At 43.9% G+C, this 21,000-nt stretch overlaps 1 protein-coding gene across 5 annotated transcripts in view; it reads left to right on the plus strand.

Moving 5' to 3' along the window:
• Window positions 1-21,000, plus strand: part of LOC139368001 (coiled-coil serine-rich protein 2b) — a 115,877-nt gene that overhangs the window by 80,895 nt on the left and 13,982 nt on the right. For 3 of the 5 annotated variants that reach the window (XM_071106469.1, XM_071106470.1, XM_071106473.1), the window contains exons 8-9: window positions 1,623-1,709; window positions 11,544-11,657. In XM_071106469.1, coding sequence (XP_070962570.1) covers window positions 1,623-1,709; window positions 11,544-11,657 — 201 coding nt within the window. Of the gene's footprint in view, window positions 1-1,622; window positions 1,710-11,543; window positions 11,658-15,355; window positions 15,444-21,000 lie in introns of all 5 variants that reach the window. The other 2 variants (XM_071106471.1, XM_071106472.1) reach the window with 1 other exon arrangement.

The following is a 21,000-nucleotide window of genomic DNA, read 5'->3' on the forward strand; positions in this document are numbered from 1 at the left end:
GACACCAACGAGGGCGAGCAAGATTAACCTGAACCACAAAGACCCTAACAACATGGTCCAACCCACAGCTCTCATCCCCCTCCCTGGGGGCCAGCAGAACCCTTCTGTACGACAGCAGCTCAGCTCAGCTCAGTTTATTGACATGGATGGAGAAGGCTCCAAACCAGAGGCTCCCTATGACTGGATTGCCTAACATGCACTCACACCACACGGCGTTGGAGCAGGAGCCAACATGCATTTATAATACATTTATACATTCAGTATATAGCCATGTATGCACTAATCTGTTGGTCATGCATGGACTGTGTGTTTGTCTGGCTGGGCTAGAGTGTAGGGAGTGTAGGGACCAAGGAGGGGAGTGGGCAAAGGAAGCCCGGCTGGGCTGGGAGCACATCAGAATGTCTGGGCCTGGGGCTTCCGCTCCGTCTTTGGCTGAGGCACATTAAAGTTGCATGGCCAGGGCCCCACTGTGGCGCTGAGCCTTTGATGTGCTGCCTTGACCCGGGCCCAGCTTATTATCTCTCCCCTCCTGACAGGTGTGTTGTGCATCTCCCTCCGTATTTCATCCTCTGGCTTTCCAAACATGCTCTTTCTCTCTCTTTCTCTCCCCCTCTCGTTCTTTCCCCCCTTCTCTCACCCCCCTCTCGCTCACTCGCACTCCCTTGCTCTCCCCTCTTGCTCTCTCTTCCCCTTCTCTCTCTCGCCCCTCCTCATCTCTCTCTCTATCCCCTATCTCTCTCTCTCTCTCATCTCTCTCTCTCTCACAATCTTGTCTCTCCCCTCTCGCTCCGTCATATCTGTCTGTGCATCTCCCTTTGTCTTTCATCCTCTGGCTTTCCAAACATGCTCTTTCTCTTGCGCTCTCCACGCTCGCTCCCTCGCTCTCTCACACTCAGTCTCGCGTGCTCTCTCGCTCTCTCACACTCTCCCGCGCTCTCTCTCTTTCCCTTCTCGCTCTCTTTCTCTCCTTTGCCCCTCTCTCTCCTCATCTCTCTCCCTCTCTCACAATCTTTCTGTCTCTCCCCTCTTGCTCTGTCATCTCTGTCTGTGCATCTCCCTCTGTCTTTCATCCTTGGCTTTATAAACATGATCTTGCTCCCTCTCCCCCTTCTCTCTCGCTCTCTCTCCCCCCTCTTTCACAATCTTTCCATCTCTCCCCTCTCGCTCTGTCATCTGTCTATCCTCTCTCGCTCTCTCTCCCCCCTCTTTCACAATCTTTCCATCTCTCCCCTCTCGCTCTGTCATCTGTCTATCCTCTCTCTCTCTCTCTCTCTCACTCTCTCCCCTGTCTTTCCCCGCTCTCTCTTCTCTCCTCTATTTCTCTCTCTCCCCTCTCTCATTCACAGGCTCCGTCTGTCTCTCCCTCCTGCAATGAGACATCCCAACATCCCAGCCAGGTTTGTGACTCTGACCTGTGATTGGTCGATGGACCCCCCCCCCCCCTGTGTATTTTGGGGCTAGACTTTGTGTTCCCTGCCGTCCTCTGGAGAATTCACAAATTGCATTCTGGCTCAGATCTTGGCAGCCCTGCGGCGGACGGGTGGAGATGTGTGTTTAAGGCCAGTAGGGGTCAAATAAAACTGTGTGGCTGTACTAAGATGTGTCTTCTCTGTGTTTTACAGGTGGAGGAGCTGTTGAAGGAGGTGCAGGAGCTGAGAGAGGAGCTGAGAAGTAAAGATAGGATCATTGCTCAGCTCACCAAGCATGTGGTATGTACTTATTAGCGGTGTTGTAGAACTCAAGACCACATATTGAATATCTCGGGTCTTGTCTTAGTATCAGATCCTTTACTCGGTCTCGCAATGATCATTGAAATAAAATAAATAATAGAAAATAGATGCCTATTTTTAATTATTTTAGTATTCAAAGGTAAAATAAATAGTTAGTGTACATCTTCCTAAAATTGAGTTGCACCCCCCTTTGCCCTCAGAATAGCCTCAATTCGTCAGGGCATGGACTCTGCAAGGTATTGAAAGCGTTCCACAGGGATGCTGGCCCATGTTGACTCCAATGCTTCCCACAGTTGTGTTACGTAGGCTGGATGTCCTTTGGGTGGTGGACCATTCTTGATGTAAATGTGAAACTGAAAGCTTGAAAACCCCAGCAGTGTTTTCGTTCTTGACACAAACCGGTGAGCCTTACACCTACTACCATACCCCGTTCAAAGGCACTTAAATTGTTTGTCTTGCCCATTCACCCTCTGAATGGCGCATACACAATCCATGTCTCAATTGTCTCCAGGCTTAAAAATCCTTCTTTAACCTGTCTCCTTCCCTTCATCTAGACTGATTTGAAGTGGATTTAGCAAGTGACATCAATAAGGGATCATAGCTTTCACCTGGATTCACCTGGTCAGTCATTCATTTGCACAAGGCTACTAGGCTACCTTTGTCTTCTTGAAATGCAGTACCTAAACCACTATAAACTGTGCGTACGCGTGGTCTAAAGTTGGCGGGAGGATCAGCACATTCTCACGTAAAATTCAGTTTTTAGAAATGACAACTTCTGCGTGAACTGGTACATGCATATTTTGTACACTACCGTTCAGAAGTTCGGGATCACTTAGAATTGTACTTGTTTTTGAAATATATATATATTTTTAAGTCCATTAAAATAACATAAAATTGATCAAAACTACACTGTAGATATTGTTAATGTTGTAAATTACTATTGTAGCTGGAAACGGCAGATTTTTTATGGAATATCTACATAGGCGTACAAAGGCCCATTATCAGCAACCATCACTCCTGTGTTCCAATGACACGTTGTGTTAGATAATCCAAGTTTATCATTTTAAAAGGCTAATTGATCATTAGAAAACCCGTTTGCAATTATGTTAGCACAGCTGAAAAGTGTTGTACTGAATAATTTTTAAATTTGGTATTTTTATCTATTTACAGACTGTGGTTTGTGAGCATTTGAAGAAAGGCTCTCTATTTACCCCCAGAATACATTTCTGAATGGCTGAAGAATCCATATGTTTTTCTGAAATATTGACAAAGATTTACTCTACATTTGGAGCTTTTATTATGGTGCTGATCTGACAAAATGATAATCATGGTCTTGAATTGGACTCTCATTGCTCTGGCCTCGGTCTTGACTTGGACTCGCTTTAGGTGGTCTCCAACACAACCCTGCTTACTAGTGTGCAAAAGTTGACTTCTATTAAGTTGACACTAAGCACAAACTCCCTTTAAGTGCAGTGCACTTCACCAGCTCCGACTTCCGACCTTTCTCATGCCAAGTCACTCTTCAAGCTAGTCACTACCACTGTGGCCCATGCACAGTAAGTGCTGTCAAACCCCATGATTTTACCTCCAAACCCACAGCCACTTATGGGTCACATAGTGACATGTCACCTCTCATTAGTCTATAAGCCTCTCCTTTGCCATCCACTCACTGTGGGGATCATACATTAACTATGGGCTCCATAGGGCTCCGATGGGTGCCTGCTGTGTATATCTCTGGGTAGGGGTTGGGTCTGAGGCTGGCCATGCTGTGGTGAAGACTTCAGAACTGCAGGAGCAGCATCCAATGGTGGTTTGGGCCCAGCGTGGGAGAGAGCTGTACTTGTGTTTCCATGCCTGGATGTGTCTTTGAGGGCCTGAGCCACTCCAGCTACCTGCTACTGCCCCGGAGGTAGAGTGGGAGGAGGGCTGTTACTGTTAGACCTGTCCTCTGTGGGCAGTGTGGTTCCTACTCTGGGTAGATCTTGTGCTATCATTGTTAGACCTATCCTCTGTGGGGAGTGTGGTTCCTACTCTGGGTAGATCTTGTGCTATCATTGTTAGACCTGTCCTCTGTGGGCAGTGTTTTTCCTACTCTAGGTAGATCTTGTGCTATCATTGTTAGACCTGTCCTCTGTGGGCAGTGTGGTTCCTACTCTGGGTAGATCTTGTGCTATCATTGTTAGACCTGTCCTCCGTGGGCAGTGTGGTTCCTACTCTAGGTAGATCTTGTGCTATCATTGTTAGACCTGTCCTCCGTGGGCAGTGTGGTTCCTACACTAGGTAGATCTTGTGCTATCATTGTTAGACCTGTCCTCTGTTTCTTTTTTTTTTTTCTCTCTCTCTCTCTCTTTCTCTCTCTTTCTCTCTCTCTCTGTTTCTCTCTCTCTCTGTTTCTCTCTCTCTCTGTTTCTCTCTCTCTGGGATCTCTCTCTTCCCCCCCTCTTCTGTCTTTCCTCTTTCTCGGTCTGTTTCTATCTCTCTGGGATCTTTTCCATCTCTGATCAAACTGGTTGGAACGAGAAAGTTGAGCTTCTGTAAATGTGTTATTGATTGAGGCTTACCGCTTTGCTGCTTTAATCCACTCCAACATGTTGAAATTAGACTTATTTATTTAAAACAATTTCACCCACAGCTTTCCTACGCTAACTTTGTGTTAATTGCGTGGTGCTGTTTTGACGCTGTTTACCATGTCATTTTTTAAACTCGTTGGTCTAATATTGTTTTTTCTAGTGTCCTGTAATTTCTTTGTTTTGTCCCGATTAATCTATCCAATTATTTATTTATGATTCCAATTATTTACAGGATGTGGCCAGTTTCAAATTACCAGCATAATTTCAAATTCCCTGAAGTCTACCTTTCACATTACCAGATCACAGATATGCTATTGAAGTTTCATTAGCCAACTTGTCTTTTGATATCATCATCTCTTTACAACCCTAGCTACTTCAAGCGACCCCTTCCCATTCCATAGACCATGTATTGATACATGATTTAAGACTGATATTTGTTATGACTTGAATCAACCTGGATGCATGATTCAGGTCCAGAGGAGCTGTGAAGGCAGCATGGGACGATTCATTACGCATATCTCTCTCTCTCTCCTGCTAACTTCACCTTTGAAGTTGAACTACCATATCAAACAAAGGAGCACTGTTTTATTCCAGGGAATCATGTTCCTATTGATGTATTTTCAGCATGCCATAGCTAATATTCTTTATGACTAGAATCAGCCTGGATGCATGATTCCGGTCCAGAGGAGCTGTGGATTCATTACTATTTCTTCAACACAGGAACACACATCTCTCTCACTCCTGCTACTATCACCTTTGAAGTTGAACTGGCGTATCGATCAACAGAACACTGTTTTATTTCAGGGTATCATTCTCCTTTTGTAGTATGGTGTATGGTAGTATAATTTTCAAATATATATATATATTTCACCTTTATTTAATAACCAGGTAGGCAAATTGAGAACAAGTTCTCATTTACAATTGCGACCTGGCCAAGATAAAGCAAAGCAGTTCGACACATACAACAACACGGAGTTACACATGGAGTAAAACAAACATAGTCAATAATACAGTAGAAAAATATGTTTTTATACAATGTGAGCAAATGAGGTGAGATAAAGGAGGTAAAGGCAAAAAATTAAAAAAGGCCATGGTGGCGAAGTAAATACAATATAGCAAGTAAAACACTGGAACGGTTGATTTGCAGTGGAAGAATGTGCAAAGTAGAAATAGAAATAATGGGGTGCAAAGGAGCTAAATAAATAAATACATACATACAGTAGTGGGAGAGGTAGTTGTTTGGGCTAAATTATAGATGGGCTATGTACAGGTGCAGTAATCTGTAAGCTGCTCTGACAGCTGGTGCTTAAAGCTAGTGAGGGAGATAAATGTTTTCAGTTTGAGATTTTTGTAGTTCGTTCCAGTCATTGGCAGCAGAGAACTGGAAGGAAAGGCAGCCAAAGGAAGAATTGGTTTTGGGGGTGACCAAAGAGATATACCTGCTGGAGCGCGTGCTACTGGCGGGTGATAGACTGCATCCAATTTATTGAGTAGGGTATTGGAGGCTATTTTGTAAATGACATCGCCGAAGTCGAGGATCGGTAGGATGGTCAGTTTTACAAGGGTATGTTTGGCAGCATGAGTGAAGGATGCTTTGTTGCGAAATAGGAAGCCAATTCTAGATTTAACAGAAAAAGCATCGGGACCTAAGATGTGGACCAGAAGAGTGCAAGACCAATAATCGTACATCTTTCACCCGCTCGCATTCACATTATGCAACCGAAGAGGTCTTGGTCGGAGCCTGTGACGCCTGTGATCCCAGAAATGTGTTGTAGATCCCAAATCAGGCAAAATCGCTGTTTAAAATGGTGTAATGTATAACCAGTTTTAGGGGCCTAAAGAAACAATCAATGACGTATAGATGACAGAAAATGCAAGTAGCACAGCTATCCTTGCCGTAAGGCGATCGTTCTCCTGTATATTATGAGTACAGCGACTGCAATTAAAAGGCATCATGTTAATGTTACTACGTAGCTTCGGCTAGTGGGAGGTCCTGACGAATCACGTCCAGATAAAGTGTCCGGAGTGAAAAAGTTGAATGAAAAAAGTTGAGCGAGAGAAAAACTAAAAATATAAACAGTAATTAAAAAGTAAAAACCGCAAAGTTGGCAGGTAGCAAAGTAAGGTTAACAATAAAACGCACAGCAACACGTAAACAAGTCTACAAGTTGTGACTGGAAATGACGTCCGGTACAGAGAGCTGAACAGGATCAACATGTTGAATGTGCAACCAGAGGGAAAATAATTCTGTATCACCTGTACTCCACACACCCTCGCCCTCCATTTGGTAAATCCGACCACAACTCTATCCTCCTGAATCCTGCTTACAAGCAAAAATTAAAGAAGGAAGCACCAGTGACTCGGTTTATAAAAAAGTGGTCAGATGAAACAGATGCTTAAATACAGGACTGTTTTGCTATCACAGACTGGAACATGTTCCGGGATTCTTCCGATGGCATTGGTGAGTACACCAGATCAGTCACTGGCTTTATCAATAAGTGCATTGAGGATGTCGTCCCCACAGTGACTGTACGTACATACCCCAACCAGAAGCCATGGATTACAGGCAACACTCGCACTGAGCTAAAGGGAAGAGCTGCCGCTTTCAAGGTGCTGGACCCGGAAGCTTACATGAAATCCTGCTATGCCCTGCGACGAACCATCAAACAGGCAAAGCGTCAATACAGGGCTAAGATTGAATCATACTACACCAGCTCAGACACTCGTCTTATATGGCAGGGCTTGCAAACTATTACAGACTACAATGGGAAGCACAGCCGCTAGCTGCCCAGTGACACGAGCCTACCAGACTAGCTAAATCACTTCTATGCTTGCTTCGAGGCAAGCAACACTGAGGCATGCATGAGAGCATCAGCTGTTCCGGATGACTGTGTGATCGCGCTCTCCGTAGCCGAAGTGAGTAAGACCTTTAATTAGGTCAACATACACTAGGCTGTGGGGCCAGGACGTGTGCTCTGGGCATGTGCTGACCAACTGGCAGGTGTCGTCACTGACATTTTCAACATGTCCCTGATTGAGTCTGAAATACCAACATGTTTCAAGCAGACCACCATAGTCCCTGTGCCCAAGAACACAAAGGCAACCTGCCTAAATGACTACAGACCCGTAGCACTCACGTCCTTAGCCGTGAAGTGCTTTGAAAGGTTGGTAATGGCTCACATCAACACCATTATCCCAGAAACCCTAGACCCACTCCAATTTGCATACCTCCCAAACAGATCCACAGATGATACAATCTCTATTGCACTCCACACTGTCCTTTCCCACCTGGACAAAAGGAACACTTATGTGAGAATGCTATTCATTGACTACAGCTCAGCGTTCAACACCATAGTACCCTCAAAGCTCATCACTAAGCTAAGGATCCTGGGATTAAACACCTCCCTCTGCAACTGGATCCTGGACTTCCTGATGGGCCTCCCCCAGGTGGTGAGGGTAGGTAGCAACACATCTGCCACGCTGATCCTCAACACCGGAGCCCCCAAGGAGTGCGTGCTCAGTCCCCTCCTGTACTCCCTGTTCACCCATGACTGCATGGCCAGGCACGACTCCAACACCATCATTAAGTTTGCAGACGACATAATGGTAGGCCTGATCACCGACAACCACGAGACAGCCTATAGGGAGGAGGTCAGAGACCTGGCCGTGTGGTGCCAGAATAACAACCTATCCTAACGTAACCAAGACTAAGGAGATGATTGTGGACTACAGGAAAAGGAGGACCGAGCACGCCCCCATTCTCATCGACGGGGCTGTAGTGGAGCAGGTTGAGAGCTTCAAATTCCTTGGTGTCCACATCAACAACAAACTAGAATGGTCCAAACACACCAAGACAGTCGTGAAAAGGGCACGACAAAGCCTATTCCCCCTCAGGAAACTAAAAAGATTTGTCATGGGTCCTGAAATCCTCAAAAGGTTCTACAGCTGCAACATCGAGACCATCCTGACTGGTTGCGTCACTGCTTCTCAACAGTTTTTACTCCCAAGCCATAAGACTCCTGAACAGGTAATCAAATGGCTACCCGGACTATTTGCATTGTGTGCCCCCCCAACCCCTCTTTTACGTTGCTGCTACTCTCTGTTTATCATATATGCATAGTCACTTTAACTCTACATTCATGTACATATGTACATACTACCTCAATTGGCCCGACCTACCAGTGCTCCCGGACATTGGCTAACCGGGCTATCTGCTTTGTGTCCCGCCGCCCACCAACTGCCAACCCCTCTTTACGCCACTGCTACTATCTGTTCATCATATATGCATAGTCACTTTAACCATATCTACAGTACATGTACATACTACCTCAATCAGCCTGACTAACCGGTGTCTCTATGTAGCCTCGATACCGTATATATAGCCTCGCTACTGTTTTTCTCTGTTGTTTTTATTTCTTTACTTACCTATTGTTCAACCAAATCAATTTTTTGCATTATTGGTTAGAGCCTGTAAGTAAGCATTTCACTGTAAGGTTGTATTCGGCGCACGTGACAAATAAACTTTGTTTGATTTGAACTTATTATTGAACTTTGTAGGAAATCAACTAAATGTATTGGACTTAGTTGGACATCAACTAAATTTATTGAACTTAGCATAAAATTGACTAAATGTATTGAACTTAGCAGGAAATTGACTAAATGTGTTGAACTTAGTAGGAAATCAACTAAATGTATCGAACTTAGTAGGAAATCAACTAAATGATTTGAACTTAGCGGGAAATCAACTAAATATTTTTAACTTATTTGAAAATTAATTAATTTGCCCAAGTTAATCATAAGACAGGAATGCCCCTGTCTGTCTGCAGTGCTCGCCTAGGTCTCGTCTACACTTTATGTAGCCGTTAGGGATTATGCTAATGCTAACTGTCTGTTGGTGAATGGAAAGGTTTCCCAAAATTTTTCTCAATTAAATGTTAATGGTAGCCTATGCCTACCTGGCAGAATATCATGATTATTTGCATCAATCCACTGGCCATTTGTTTAGCAAACTCTGCAATCACATGAGTGCTACAGAAACACTACTAACCAAACAAGGGTCTCTGGCTGGTGCACAGTGTATTAGGGTAACACCCAAAATTCTAAATGTCTTGACAAAATGTCAAAATTTTGTCATGACGATGTAAACTAATGTTTTGCCGATCTGGAGTGCAGGTAATTGTTTTAAAAGCGTTATGAAATGTGATAGTGTGTCATCTCCAGTGACGAGAACCATGTAGCTGTGACCCGTTCCTACACGATTTCCGGATTTCACAGATGGACCACTTAGAAGTTAAATCATGGGGAAATGTTTTATTTTACCCACCGCTAGAACAGAGGCTTTCATCAAATTGACAGTAATGTCATGATTTTTATTTCTGGTGGTGGATTATCCCTTTAAGCATCAGAGTCACTACTTGCATTTTCTGTCATCTATACGTCATTGATTGTTTCTTTAGGCCCCTAAAACTGGTTATACATTACACCATTTTAAACAGCGATTTTGCCTGATTTGGGATCTACAACAAATTTCTGGGATCACAGGCGTCACAGGCTCCGACCAAGACCTCTTCGGTTGCATAATGTGAATGCGAGCGGGTGAAAGATGTACGATTATTGGTCTTGCACTCTTCTGGTCCACATCTTAGGTCCCGATGCTTTTTCTGACATGCCTGATATTTTTGGTCGTATCTTGTGTAGTGAGGAGGGTGCTACGATTGGACTTGCAACTTCTGCAACCTGTCCTCCGTTGCCCGGCTACAGAGTAGGAGGCGGGCCACGACACATCTGGAAATAGCAGGACAGGGAGTGGTCAAGTAATGTGAGCACACTCCTGTAATCTGAGCAGACCGCACGCAGACTTCAGGATGACAACATTATGCAGACAATTCACATAATGTGAGTGCTTCAACGATGAAAAAGATTTTTGTCGTCGACTAATGTATGGCTAGCTTCAGAGGCCTATAAGCGTTTTCACAGGTAATTGTATACATGTGTAATCAGAACCATGAGAGTGAAGTAGAGGATTGAAAGGTTGTGTGTGTTTACAAAGAGCCCTGGGGTTTTTGAAGGATGCATGAAAGAGCACAAACACAAAGCTTATCTTTGTCGGTCGTTCTGTCGTCTGTCTGTCTGCCTGGTCCTGGTAATGGAACAAGAGTCCTAAGAGGGAGAACACTGTTACCGTACGGTACATGATTATTTAGAGTGGCTGTGGATTCTCTTCTCTTGTGTGTGTGTCATACTGAGCCCACATCCAAAGGCCAACCACCCTTCCTTTCTCCTCCTCTGAGATTGTGAGATGAAGGGCCTGGGCCTTGCAGAGTTTCATTTGTCTTCTGGACTGTGGGTGTGGGTGAAATAAGAGGTCTGTTTTTGTGGGCTGTTTCGAGTGGGGCCAGTGGCCATTGCAGAAGCACTCACACTGTTCATCATTGGCCTACACAGAGGGTTATAGAGAGGGTCAGTGAAACCGATACACACTGAAACCGATAGAGTAATTACTTATTGCAGTTTATGGACTTGTTATGCTTCTACTGTTAATGTTATGAAGGTTATGTCCTGTCACATTCATTTTTATGATACAGATGTAGGATCTTAATTTGATCACCCTGTTGCAGGAGAACCTGCAACGCAGGAAATGTAAGTCGTGTAGTGTATTTGAGATTGAAAAAATGTCCAATTTCAGACCTGATTTTTTTTTTTTTACTGTATGAGAAATCAATGAACCCCCTAAAAAATATTTTATATAAATATTATAATCCACATTTCCTGTTGTTGCAGGATTATTTTCCTGCTGTAGCAAACTGTCTCACATTAAGATCCTACATCTGTATTTTATATGACCTTGGGTTTTATATGATGCCTCATCTTTAATTTAAGTTTGTCCCTGATTGGGTGTTTGTTTGTCATCATGTCCCCAACACCCTGGTCATTAAATAAGTACTCAAACAGAAAATTAAGATTGATGAATTTTAATCTGAGTAAACAATTATTTACACACATGCCACGAACTCAAAACACACCCTCCACCTGCAACTCTTCTTCGCAATGCAAATAATTTTGCAACTAACCTGAACATTTGTGAACTGAATATTGTATTGGTGTCTGTATAAATGTTCCACTGAATAACTCTCTTGAATAGGCTGTCCCTGGCTTTTCAACTATTTGGAACTAACCAAAACATGATTGATTGTTGGTGTCTATGTAAAGTTTCAACTGAATGACGTGTCTCTCTCTTGAAAAGGCTGTTCCTGTCGAGCCCATGAGATGCCACTGCCAGCAGCACAGGGATGTGGAAAGTGTGACGGTGACCTACCATGACAAGGCCACACAGACTCCACCGTGGAGGGGACATGCTGTGAGTGCTGCTTCCTGTGTGTGTGTGTGTGTGTGTGTGTGTGTGTGTGTGTGTGTGTGTGTGTGTGTGTGTGTGTGTGTGTGTGTGTGTGTGTGTGTGTGTGTATATGAGAGAGACCCCACTGTCAGGTCCTGATCACATTCACGGTTGGCCACTCGATTTCAAATCAAATTTTATTGAGTAGACCTTACTGTGAAATGCTTACTTACAAGCCCTTAACCAACAATGGAGTTCAAGAAATAGAGTTAAGAAAATATTTACTAAATAAAATAAGAACCACAATAACAAGGCTATATACAGGGTGTATAGGTACCAAGTCAATGTGCGGGGGTACAGGTTAGTCGAGGTAAAGTGACTGCATAGACTTTATTCTTCATACTGTTTTTATTTGGATTTTCACCATGCAAGTGTAACCTATTCCAAGTCATCTTCTCTGTAGGAGGCTGTGAAACATTTAGAGCTCTTCTAAAGCTCAATAACCTTTTATACTGTAGCTGCTAAAGGACACCTAATAGAGTGACTTAGCTAGGTAGGTGTCCCTTTGTCACTCTGCACAAACTCAATGACATCCAGTGTGCTCTTCAAGCCTCTTACCTCTGCCACATGATGGACACGCGGCATGTTCCACCTGTGAGGCAGTCGGTTGGAGCAGGTCAGATACCTGCCTGGCACTATACTGTGGTGCTGTCGGTCTGTGTTCTCTGATGAAACGGGGCCCCCCTGGGCAGCCTGGTAAATCCCAGGACTATCGCTAATGACAGTGTGTACATCTCCTGGCCCAGATAAACCAGGGGCGCCCAGAGCAAAGCAGCACCGAGGCTAAAATGCTCCGACGGCAATAACATGGAAATTGCCTTGGCACGCCGCTAGCCGCCACCCCTGTGATGGACAGGCTTGTTGGGATAGGCAGCGGCACAAGCCTGATTTAGATTTGAAAAAGAAGGCTCTGCTTGAAATATGTCCTGCAATAATGCAGCGCAGGGGTCTAATTTTTACACCTGGCCGAAGGACACCAGCATACCGATGAGAGGCGCCCCCACCACCACAAAGCGGGCGGCAGGGAGAGGTGGTGCTCAATCATGGATGCCACACTTTTGGTCACCTTTTTGTCCCGTCATGATTTATTCACCCTCCTGCGTTGCAGCTTTAGAGTAAAGTACGGAGGGGAAACAGTAGGGAAATGGGTTCGGTTCAGATTTACAGCTTCGGTTTCTACCTAACCGGAACAAGGCAATGGACATGTTGTTCCTGGTCGTGTGCAGGGAGGGGTCTGTGTGGTGGGGGTTGATGGAGGGGGCTGGGAGTGGGGCAGGACACATGCGTTTCCGGAGTGCAGGAAGAGATATGAGTACCTGCGAGGCTGCCGTCGAGTTCACCAAGCCCAAGGCACACACCTTGCACCTCTTCGCTCTAATTGAATTTGAATTGAATTCGCCAGCGTTCAGACGCACAGATAGGTTAGGTCTTTCCCATCCTCTTTCATTTTTCCACCCTGACTTTCTCATCTGTAAGTAACCGCTGCCGTTTCGTTTGAAGGGGAAATATGGCATGTGATAGCTCTGACATTTTTTCAGTTCTGAGCGAAACGGTGATGACATTATCCCCACTGTCTCAAGATAAGGAAAGAAAGTGTAGCCTCAACTCAAAAAGAACCACGCAAGCAAATCGACAGAGGCATGTTGACAGTGGCTTGAGAGTACAATGGTTCCTCAATTAAAAGGTTTTGAGCTCATGCCGCGACCGTTTGTGGTAGATGGGTGGCAGATTGTGGGAAATTGCGTCATGCTGTCATTGAACCACACTATCACAAAAGGGAGAACACTGATCTATCGGTACTCTAAACTCTGGCACAAATGTACTATATTTTCGTAAATTAATAGAGGTGTGAATGTTTCAGTACGAGAGTCTCTCTTTGGCACTAGAGTCCTGCATCAGGCAAAAAAAAGAATAGCTGCCGGGTGGTCCCAGAGTTGAGAGAGGTAAATACTTGGGTAATTACAATGGGTAAGTACAATGGCGCAATTACACTTGCATCTCTGGGATTCAACACACATTCTGTCTTTTTTAGGGACAAAAGGGCTCAACTCCAATGATGGAAAAACAAACGGTCTTCCCTCTGTGAAACGGTCTTCCTCGTCTCTCCCTGCGCGACAGGCTTGACGGACCGCTGGAAACAGCAAGGCATCATGGAGAATGTCTTGACCCCACGAAGAAGACAGAGCTTACTGCATATCAAGCTGGATGTGTTTGTGTCGACAACATTATTCAGAAACTCAAGGGAAACATTTTCCACAGTCTCACAGCTATGCCTGTGTTTACCGTTTTTTAGAGCAAAAATGCCAAACCCTAGCAGATTAGTCATAGTACTACTAATCAGTACTGATAATTTAAACTGGCAACAATGTTTTGATGGGATAGGGATAGAGGGGCAACATAGTAATGAGCTCGTGAAATGATGCTTTCTTCCAGACTGCAGAGAAACCGGCATCAACCATAATGAACACGATTGATTTGTGTTGGCAGTACACAAATAATGCATCCCTGCCCCCCAAAGCAAAGCTAAACTCAACACCCAGCCGATCCTCTCGCACTGAACCTCCCGCAGCTCCAATAACGATACCGGTCACTGCCATGTCAGGGAGCTATGAGTTTACAGGGGAGCCTGCTCTTCTTCTGTCATCTTTCTCCCCCATATTGAATCACTCCCTGGCAGGTGCGTCTGAGCTGGAGGAGTGCAAGTGTAATTGTGTTGTACAGGGAGACATTGCAAGCACCCTGGCTGGGAATTGATTTAGTGGCGCCGCATAGTTGGTGTAGCATATGGGAAATAGGCTGGTGACTCCGGAGAGTTGGGAGTGTGGCTGTCCTGTACCAGAGCTGGGCCCCCATCCCAGCAGTGTTTTCTCAATTTGTGTGGGGTGTGGGGACAGTCCCACTGGACCACGTCTGTGTGTCCTGCGTTTGAGAGGATGATGCTGTAATTTACAGCATGGTGTAACGTTTTTGACTTGAGGTTATTATTTATAGGGGTCACTGGTAGGTTGGGTGTTGGTTTTCTCTGATGAGTCCCATCTGGTCCGTCAAGTCTACACCAATACAAAGAACTTATGTAAAAGTCAGGATGGAAATACACTTTTCATAAACCCTTAAAACATTGGAAAGAACTTCAAAAACAACTGTATTCTTTTGCGTGGGTTGTATTACCAACATAAATGAACACACACGCAAAACAATATAACAAATAATGAGCTCTGGTTTCTCCAGAAATGTCCTGTACCTTTGGCCTAAAAAGAGTCCATCCCGGTAAAGAAGTTCAGGGAAGCGCCCTATTGGAAGGAGAAGCACTGAGACGGTTCAGAAAAATTCAGGGCCGTCACAATGGTCTTCACTGACACACACACACACACACACACACACACACACACACACACACACACACACACACACACACACACACACACACACACACACACACAGGCATATACATCAATCCATGATTCTATTCCATATCTGAAATCCTTACATGCCAGGATGCCTCCAGGCCCCTTGAAATGCCATCCCTGTGTGTCTTTGTGTGTGTGAATTGAGATGCATCGCTGACTGACCATGGCTGGGTTTTATCCTCCCTGCCTCTCTCTCTCTCTGTTCTCCGGTGTGTGTGTGTCACCTCCTGTGGTGTTCGTCTTCTCTCTGCACAGGTTGTTTGGCCTGCTCCTTTCCTCTCTCCCTGGCAGCACTCGCACCAGACGATCCCACGGGCATGCATGCCCCACCACAGCAGACAGAGTGAGTCCTTAACAGTGCCCCCATCCCATCCCGCCCCTTACCTCTCGCCACCCATACCCTATAGAGCCTCAACGCCATGCCCCCATGCCATCACCCTGCCACCCTGCTACAGTCCCTGGAATCTTAACGCATCAAGCTGGCTGGCTACACCCCCTCCCACCCCAGACAATCAAGGATGTGCAAACGCTGTATTTTTCCAGCTAGTTGCCATAGTTTTCTATCCTCTTCAGATAGCGCTCACTTTGCTGCCTGAATTGATCACTGTGGATTCTTTCTCTGATGTTGTCTACATGTCAGCATGACAAGCCACTTTTGTAGTCTTCAAGCTGGCTGACATGTTAAAGGGCTCTTTCAATACTTGACCAGTAGAGCAGACTGGAGAGCCACAACCTGCCTTAGTAGTAATCTCTCTAGCACCCACTGGTATTGTGTAGCCTTGGCGTTTCATTAAAATAACTCACAAGAACTCCAGTGCTCCAGTCTCCTCACCAGAGTCTATAAAAGCAGTGAGAGCACAGTTACACCCACAATAAGCTGAAAAATGGGTCAAGACCAAAAAGAATGCAAAGAGAGAATCTCGCTCCACTAATTCATTCCGTTCTTGCCCATTGATCTCTCTCTGTGGGACTTGGTAGACGCCTGTTGCCAAGGACTATGGGGGCAGTATCCCTCATCACAGGCCTAAAAATTTCCCCAGCCTTTGTTTCTCCTCATCCTTCCATCCCCTCATTCATCTCTCCATCCCTGCCCCCAATCAGCCGCTCCCTCCCATCACGCTCGGTGGAACAGTGGGGCCTTGATCCCACACATTTCAATTAAGAGACACTCCACGCACATCTGCTAATGAGTGAAGAGCGCCCTTGGTAATTGAACTCAAGTTTTTATTTCATGTATTTTTTAACCTATCTGCGGGCGACAGTGCGACACTGGGTGAGTGCGCGTGCGCTCTATGCATGGTGTGAGTGTTTGTGTTCTGTTTTGTGTTTGTGCTGTGAGTGTATATGATTGAAATCGAGCATCTGACGCAATTATGGGAGATTTTATTTTGGGGTTTCCGAAATTAATGACCAACTGACAGCCTTCAATTACTGTTGCTGGCAGTTATCTTCTTCAGTTACTTTCCCTGCTCCCTGGTTGCCCCCCAAAAATATATATGACATCACTCAACCAATGAGTTTCTGGGGGGAGATGTATGAGAAATTATACTAATGAGATTAGTGAAGTCTCCACCTTAACAGAAACTCTCAGCCAAAGCATGGTCCAAATGTCCCCTTCCGAAATTCACCTGCAAAATTGCAACAAAGAACATAGAGGAACTAACAGCACAGGTAGATAGCAATAATAAGGTAGAGGAAAAACAAAAAGAACTGTAGGAACTTATTCAAGAAAAATTAAGTGTAATTTACGACAAAAATAAAGTGAAAAATGTATATTCAACGTAGAATATTGAATATTCAACGTAGAATTGAGTTTACAGAAAATCCTAACAAATTACACCAAATTATGTTTTCTTTTTAGTCCCCTCCATCTCTCTTGAATTATGTTAACTGTAAGTTATTTTTTTCCTAATAATAATGTAAAATTAACAACTGTACAGAAAGACCTTTGTGAAGGCCAATTTACAGAGGAGGGACTTCTTTAGGCAATTAAATCCTTTCAGCCCGGAAAAATCCCAGGGCTTGATGGCATAACGGTAGAGGTATATCAAACCTTTTTATTTATTTTTACCAGATATTGTTCATTCTGATCAGACAGGTTTTTTACATAGACACTACTATGGCGATAATATACAAAAATTATTTGAAACAATAGAACAATATGAAACATCAAAGAAACCAGGTTTTCATAGCAGATTTTGAAAAGGCTTTTGATAAAGTATGACTAGAATTTGTATATACACTACCTGTCAAAAGTTTTAGAACACCTACTCATTCAAGGGTTTTTCTTTATTATTTTTTTTTAATTTTCTACATTGTAGAAAAAATTGTCATACACTCCATTCATCATAGTTGTAGACTGTTCTCTCTGCTACCGTACGGCAAGCGGTACTGGAGCCCCAAGTCTAGTTCCAAAAGGCTTCTCAACAGCTTCTACCCCCAAGCCATAAGACTCCTGAACAGCTAATCCAATGGCTACCCAGACTATTTGCATTGCCCCCCCCCCCCCCTCTTTTACCCTGCTACTATTCTCTGTTTATTATCTATGCATAGTCAGTTTAACTCTACCAACATGTACATATTACCTCAACTAACTGGTGCACCTGCACATTGACTCTGTACGGGTACCCCATGTATATAGCCTCGCTATTGTTATTTTACTGCTGCTTTTAATTATTTGTCTCTTTTATTTCTTATTTTTTACTTAGCTATCTTTTTTTACTTAACATGTATTTTTCTTAAAACTACATTGTAGGCTAATGGCTTGTAAGTAAACATTTCACTGCAAGCTCTACACCTGTTGTATTTGGTACATGTTACAAATAAGATTTGATATGAAAATATATTCTGTATTTGAGATTCTTCAAATAGCCACTCTTTGCCTTGATGACAGCTTTGCACACTCTTGGCATTCCCTCAACCAGCTTCAGCTGGAATGCTTTTCCAACAGTCTTGAAGTCATTCCCACATATGCTGAGCACTTGTTGGCTGCTTTTTCTTCACTCTGCGGTACGACTCATCCCAAATCATCTCACTTTGGTTGAAGTCGAGTGATTGTGGAGGCCAGGTCATCTGATGCAGCACTCCATCACTCTCCTTCTTGGTCAAATAGCCCTTACACAGCCTGGAGGTGTGTTGGGTCATTGTCCTGTTGAAAAACAAATTATAGTCCTACTAAGCACAAACCAGGTGGGGTGGCGTATCGCTGCAGAATGCTGTGGTAGCCATGCTGGTTAAGTGTGCCTTGAATTCTAAATAAATCACAGTGTCACCAGCAAAGCACCCCCACACCATAACACCTCATGCCTTACAGTGGGAAATACACATGCGGAGGTCATCCATTCACCCACACCATGTCTCACAAAGACACGTCGGTTGGAACCAAAAATCTCCAATTAGAGTCCAGACCAAAGGACACATTTCCACCAGTCTAATGTCCATTGCTCGTGTATCTTGGCCCAAGCAAGTCTCTTCTTCTTATTGGTGTCTTTTATTAGTGGCTTCTTTGCAGCAAATCAACCATGAAGGTCTGATTCACACAGTCTTCTCTGAACAGTTGATGTCGAGATGTGTCTGTTACTTGAACTCTGTGAAGCATTTATTTGTGCTGCAATTTCTGAGGCGGGTAACTCTAATGAACTTATCCTCTGCAGCAGAGGTAACTCTAGGTCTTCCATTCCTGTGGCGGTCCTCATGAGAGCCAGTTTCATCATAGCGTAATGATGGACTGTCATTTCTCTTTGTTTATTTGAGCTGTTTTTGCCATAATATGGACTTGGTCTTTTACCAAATAGGGCTATCTTCTGTATACCAGCCCTACCTTGTCACAACACAACTGATTGGCTCAAACACATTAAGAAGTAAAGAAATTCCACAAAATAACTTTTAAGAAGGCACAACTGTTAATTGAAATGCATTCCAGGTGACTACCTCATGAAGCTGGTTGAAAGAATGCCAAGAGTGTGCAAAGCTGTCATCAATGCAACGGGTGGCTATTTGAAGAATCTCAAATATAAAATATATTTTCATTTGTTTATCACTTTTTTGTTACTACCTGATTCCGTATCTGTTATTTCATAGTATTGATGTCTTCACTATTATTCTACAATGTAGAAAATAATAAAAAGAAAGAAAAACCCTTCTAAATCTTTTGACCGGTAGTGTAAATGCCTGGACTATTGGAATGTTGGTTAATATCTTATACAATGGGTTAAAGTTATGTATAGCAACCACAGGTGTTAAATAGTTAACAATGGTTACATTCTCAGAAAATATTGAACTGTCAAGAAGAGTAAAACAAGGCTGTCCACTGTCTCCATATCTCTTTGTTATGGCCGTCGAAAAGCTAACTATTAAAATCAGATCCAAGAAGAACAAGGTATTGGAAATCCAGGGCTTAAAACTCTTAAGGATCTCCCGGGTGGCGCAGTGGTTAAGGGCGCTGTACCGCAGCGCCAGCTGTGCCATCAGAGTCCCTGGGTTCGCGCCCAGGCTCTGTCGTAACCGGCCGCGACCGGGAGGTCTGTGGGGCGACGCACAATTGGCCTAGCGTCGCCCGGGTTAGGGAGGGCTTGGTCGGTAGGGGTGTCCTTGTCTCATCGCGCACCAGCGACTCCTGTGGCGGGCTGGGCGCAGTGTGCGCTAACCACGGTGTTTCCTCCGGCGCATTGGTGCGGCTGGCTTCCGGGTTGGATGCGCGCTGTGTTAAGAAGCAGTGCGGCTTGGTTGGGTTGTGTATCGGAGGACGCATGACTTTCAACCTTCAACCTTCCCGAGCCCGTACGGGAGTTGTAGCGACGAGACAAGATAGTAGCTACTACAACAATTGGATACCACGAAATTGGGGAGAAAAAGGGGTAAAATTAAAAAATAAAAATAAAATACTTTTCCTAAATTTCCACTAAAATGACATACCCAAATCTAACTCCCGTAGCCCAGGACCTGAAGCAAGGATATACATATTCTTGATACCATTTGAAAGGAAACACTTTGATGTTTGTGGAAATGTGAAATTAACACATTGAATCTGATGAAACATAATACAAAGAAAAAAACTGTATTTTCTTTATTTTCAATAACACAAACCCCAGAGCAAATCGGGAGAAAAATGGGTTTATTCAAAGAGGACAAATCGTAGATGTTCAGTCTCCCCTGTCCTCAGCTTTTCTCCACCGAACAAAGAAACAAGATGTCATTTATCCCCCACCCTAAACTGTGTTTGACTGGGCAAATGGCCAAATTACATATACCCTGCTCCAGACTCAATTTACAGACCAATGAAAACGTGGCATATGTAGCGCTGAGTCCAGGACTCACGTCCCACAGACTCTAAACAGATATTGAACATGAAAACCAACTCCTATTGATCGTTAATTCTAGTACTCTCGTCCTCTGCGTTGTATTTATCTTCAAAATATTATTATAGTATCATCATCTTCGAAATGCAAGAGAAAGGCCATAATGTAATATTCCAACCCAGGCGCAATTTAAATGTCTTCTGAAGATCTTGTATAGCGCTGTGTACTACTCACAGAACTACATTCACAGAACTGAAAATTAATGACTTAAAAATCATACAATGTGATTTTCTGGATTTTTGTTTTAGATTCCGTCTCTCACAGTTGAAGTGTACCTATGATAACAATTACAGACCTCTACATGCTTTGTAAGTAGGAAAACCTGCAAAATCGGCAGTGTATCAAATACTTGTTCTCCCCACTGTATATATAACAAAAAAGCAGTAAAAATTCAAATGGGAAACAAAGTTACTTTTGTCTTCCGAAGAGGGACAATAAAGAGGGATAGATGGGCCAATAAAGAAAAAAAATACAAAAACACCTGCTAAATCATGATTTGTCCAAATGATCAAAGTTCTTCGTATTCCACAGTCTGTTGAGACT

This window comes from Oncorhynchus clarkii, chromosome 16 (genome assembly GCF_045791955.1).
Source record: "Oncorhynchus clarkii lewisi isolate Uvic-CL-2024 chromosome 16, UVic_Ocla_1.0, whole genome shotgun sequence".
NCBI classification, from domain to species: Eukaryota; Metazoa; Chordata; class Actinopteri; order Salmoniformes; family Salmonidae; genus Oncorhynchus; species Oncorhynchus clarkii.